Below are 5000 nucleotides of genomic sequence, written 5' to 3'. Positions count from 1 at the left end.
TATATATTTTCCAGACTTCCATAGTCTCCGAGATTATTCTGACTCAGTTTCCAACTATTTTTATGTTATCAGATTTTATGATCACTCACATAATGTAATTTTACACTTTTTTCAAACTGCTTTGTGTGATATTTCAAATGAGAACTTCTGTCACACCTGAGTCATTTTACTGCAGTTCTCAAGAAGTGAAACCATACTTTATACAAAAAGCATGAAGTTTATGTCTGTTTTCACGTTAACGGGGAAGAGCGTGGCGACTAGACAAAGACAGAAATAAATATAACTCCTGGTCGGTCTTTCTCACAAACGTCATTTTCTTTTAAACACACACACACACACACACACACACACACACACACACACACACACACACACACACACACACACACACATATATATATATATATATATATATATACACACACACACTTGCGCGCGCGCGCACGCACGAGATAACTAATGTAATCGCAGGCGTAGGTTCTCATCAACAAAACATGATTATGTAATCAACTTGGCTGCCGAATGATCTCCTCTAATCTCCACCTCCAGCTCTACCATTCCCACCCCGTCTTTCTTCGACAAACAGTGAGGTCTACATCACTGGCCTTTCCGGCCTACCTGTCATTTCACTGGCGGACACGTTTCCAGGTGGTGACACCCAAGCCGTGTGTGGCTTCTTCGACAAACAGCCCACAGCCTTTCCTCCCAGAGTCGTATTGACGGAGACTAGAAGAGCCAGGTCGATGACCTGAGAGACAGTGAGGTCTACATCACTGGCCTTTGCGGCCTTCCTGTCATTTCACTGGCGGACACGTTTCCAGGTGGTGACACCCAAGCCGGCAGAAACCAGATACACTTTTTTTCCTCGGTCACTCACTTCTTTATTGGTTCCTTGGGACCTCTCATCACGGGCATCGTGACGGATAATGTGAATGTCACTAAGTTTGACAACCTGGTTATGAAAAGTTTAGTGTATGTTTTTTTCAAGTATTTGTATTTGTATTTATTTTTTGCCACAACAGATTTCTCCCCAGGGAGAGCGCGTCGCTGCACTACAGCGACACCCATTTTTTTGTATTCTTTTTTCTGTGTGCAGTATTTTTTTTTTTTTCCTATCGAAGTGGATTTTTCTACAGAATTTTGCCTGGAACAACCCTTTTGTTGCCGTGGGTTCTTTTACGTGCGCTAAGTGCATGCTACACACGGGACCTCGGTTTATCGTCTCATCCGAATGACTAGCGTCCAGACCACCACTCAAGGTCTAGTGGAGGGGGAGAAAATATCGGCGGCTGAGCCGTGATTCGAACCAGCGCGCTTAGATTCTCTCGCTTCCTGGGCGGACGCGTTACCTCCATGCCATCACTCCACTGACAGTAGTAGCTCCTGGATAACGTGGAAATGAAGACGTGGTCTGTTCTGCTCTGTTCAGATTTGTTCAACAGAAATGCATGCAGTGGACCCTACCACTTTAATGAGGACGAATGAATACTTATGGAATCATGCGTTTTGGGAATTACGACAATTTCAATATCTTCTGTTTTATGGCCACTTCTTCCAGCAGTTAAATGAAATGCCAACGTCTGCATACTAATTTTAAAATCTCTTTTTACCGATTCTCTTGTAACGGTTCTCTCGGTTGAACATTTTGTTGTCATTTGGCTGGCTATAATTATATCTTTCGACGTTGGAACTTACTGATACAGTTTGTCGTTAGTTTTCCGGCGAACTCCACATTACTGAACATCACCTGGTTATCAGGTTGTCTTAGAAACTGTTTGATGAACATCGTGAGAACATCGCGGCTGCTGGAATGACGAGGGGGAACAACAACAACAACAACAACAACAACCTTTCATGTGATTTTTTTTTTTTTTTTTAAGAGGAAGCTTGCTAATTAGCGTCAAACATCTTCGTCACGATTTCGAGGCTGAAGCGTGCCCTCTTGATGCTGATTGAAGTTCTTTTTGAGATGATGGCTCACACGGGAATTTGAGCGGTGGTTTGCGAAGGAGAGACCTTGTGTTGTGAGCAAAGAGAAGTTTAAAAAAAGGGGTGGGGGGTGGGAGTGGGTGGGGTGGGTTGCGGGGGTGCGGGGGGTGGGGTGGGGGTGGGGGTTCTTTGAACGTACGCGCTATTTAGAAGCGTGTGCAGGGAATTTGAATGGTTGCGAAGAAACAGACAGTGAAGGATAAAGAGTTGGTGAGTCAGTGTCAGTAGAAAGAGAGAGGGAGGGAGGGAGAGAGAGAGAGAGAGAGAGAGAGAGAGAGAGACAGAGACAGAGACAGAGACAGAGACAAACAGAGACAGACAGACAGAAAAAGAAAGTCACAGGAAATCTTTATGAATATTTGTTAATGATGGAAGACGTGTTCCATTCTTTACCACCCGTCTGTCTGTCTGTCTGTCACTCAGCCCCCCCCACCCCCATCTCTCTCTCTCTCTCTCTCTCTCTCTCTCTCTCTCTCTCTCTCCTTTCCTCATCTCTCTTTAAATTCTTATCATCAGTTGAAACAAAGAGAGACAGAGGCACTGAGACAAAGACTAGAAAGAGATAAGGGGTGAGAGGGTGTGTGTGATTTACTTGGGCTTTTACGTAATTGTCTACGACGCCGGATGTATATGCCCGCGTGTTTATGTCACTGTTCGTTTGTACCCGCAGTCTGAAAGTATGTGTTTGTTTATGCACAGAGACATAGCTGATAAAGACAAAGAGAAAAACATGGTAGTCCGTGGAAACCATTTCGTTTCTGAACACACACACACACACACACACACACACACACACACACACACACACACACACACACACACACACACACACACACACACACACACACACACACACACACACACACACCAAACAAACAAGCGAACAAACAAAGACAGACAGACAGAGAGAGAGACAGACAGACAGACAGAGACAGAGACAGAGAGAGAGAGAGAGAGAGAGAGAGAGAGAGAGACAGACAGACAGACAGACAGACAGACAGACAGAGGGACAGAGAGAGAGAGAGAGAGAGAGAGAGAGAGATCCCCGTCAATAGAACTTAAACGCTTGCGCATCATTCCACACACATGAGGCAGTCAAGACCTCCATTGTCCACGACCTCACATGCTGGTTGGCTGGTCAAGTGTCACTCCGACCTCTGTCAACAAGCCTGAGGTCTCTCTCAACTGTTTGCCGCCAGTCTAATTGTTAATGTAACATGTTGAATACAATAATATAGACGATTTGTTTGCATGATCTTTTAGTGGGTCAGCAGCCAGAGACGCTAACAAGTATTCATATGTGCTGTGAACATGCAGTGTTATTCAAGTACCCGATCGAAAAGGCAAAATGACGAGGTGAAGACAGACCCCCACCCCCCAACCCAAACAACAAACTACCCATGCGAATAAAGCAAAGAAACAAACATGCAAAACAAAAAAAAAAAAAATCACCACCAACAACTATTCTCTAAGACTATAAGACTGTTCAGAAACCTTTCGATACAATGCGTGCATGATATCACCCCCACCCACCCACCCCCTCCCTAACACTCCTCCCCCTCCTCCTCCTCCTCCTCCTCTTCTTTCTCCACCTCCTCCTCCTTTTCCAGTAGCAGACGTATTAATGTGAACAGTTAATACTCTTCTTCTTCTTCTGCGTTCACTCGTATGCACATGAGTGGGCTTTTACGTGTATGACCGTTTTTTTTACCCCGCCATGTAGGCAGCCATACTCCGTTTTCGGGGGTGTGCATGCTGGGTGTGTTCTTGTTTCCATAACCCACCGAACGCTGACATGGATTACAGGATCTTTAACGTGCGTATTTGATCTTCTGCTTGCATATACACACGAAGGGGGTTCAGGCACTAGCAGGTCTGCACATGTGTTGACCTGGGAGATCGTAAAAATCTCCACCCTTTACCCACCAGGCGCCGTCACTGTGATTCGAACCCGGGACCCTCAAATTGACAGTCCAACGCTTTAACCACTCGGCTATTGCGCCCGTCGAACAGTTGATACAAATCATAGGATTTAATTCTGTTTTTCCTTTTCTGTGTTTCAGGACGAGAAGAACCAGATCATCACCATCAGTGTGTGGCTCCGTCAGGTATGTGTGGGTACATTCACTGCTGTATGCTCTGCGTGTGTATTTAGGTGGAGAGAGAGGGAGAGAGAAGAGAGAGGGGGAGAAAGAGAAAGAGCGAAGAGAGAGGGCGAGCGAGAGAGAGAGAGAGAGAGAGTAACCCTTAATGGCAATGTTTTTTTCCGCCCCAATGACCGAATCTTTCTCTGTCTGTGTCTCTCTGCCTATCTGTGTCTGTCTGTCTCTCTGTCTGTCTGTCTCTGTCCCTCTGTATCTCATAAACAAAAGAACAGAAACAAATAAATAAATAAACGACACAGGAGGATCGAATGCAGACGGACGAGGATTGACACATCTCTGTCTAATCACCATGTTCTTTTTGCGCTCATAATCTCACCACCCCACCCCCCCCCCCCCCCCTTTGCTTTTTCTTTTTTTTTTTTTTTTTTTTTTTTTTTTTAAACACAGAACAAAATAAGAATAATAATGAGACAAAGGGAAAACAAGAAAACAAATAAACAACAGCAACAACAACAACAATTACAACACTCCGTCGGTCTGTCTGTCTGACTTTATGACTGCCTGTCTGTCCACCCACCCCACCCCGCCACCCCCCCTCCCATCTCTCTCTCTCTCTCTCTCTCTCTCTCTCTCTCTCTCTCTCTCTCTCTCTCTCTCTCTCTTTTCAGCCATATTGAAGTCTATGTCTCCTCTATCCACACCCAAGTGTGTGTGTGTGTGTGTGTGTGTGTGTGTGTGTGTGTGTGTGTGTGTGTGTGTGTGTGTGTGTGTGTCCTCCTCTAAACCCTTTATCTTTCATTCATCCCCAAAAACAGCTTCCAGACGTTTTTTTGTGTTTTTTTTTTTAAAACAGTTTCCTCCGGGGAAAGTATTTCAGTTATGTTGACGAGTTTCAGATTCAGATTC

General features: G+C 45.0%; 1 protein-coding gene across 1 annotated transcript in view; it reads left to right on the top strand.

Moving 5' to 3' along the window:
• Positions 1 to 5000, top strand: part of LOC143282387 (acetylcholine receptor subunit alpha-like) — a 234473-nt gene that overhangs the window by 73594 nt on the left and 155879 nt on the right. The window contains exon 2 of the mRNA XM_076588007.1: positions 4053 to 4097. Coding sequence (XP_076444122.1) covers positions 4053 to 4097 — 45 coding nt within the window. The remainder of the gene's footprint in view (positions 1 to 4052; positions 4098 to 5000) is intronic.

This window comes from Babylonia areolata, chromosome 5 (genome assembly GCF_041734735.1).
Source record: "Babylonia areolata isolate BAREFJ2019XMU chromosome 5, ASM4173473v1, whole genome shotgun sequence".
In the NCBI taxonomy this organism is placed as follows: domain Eukaryota; kingdom Metazoa; phylum Mollusca; class Gastropoda; order Neogastropoda; family Buccinidae; genus Babylonia; species Babylonia areolata.
The sequence above is the reverse complement of the archived record's forward strand: the minus strand, read 5'-3'. Positions and strand labels throughout refer to the sequence as shown.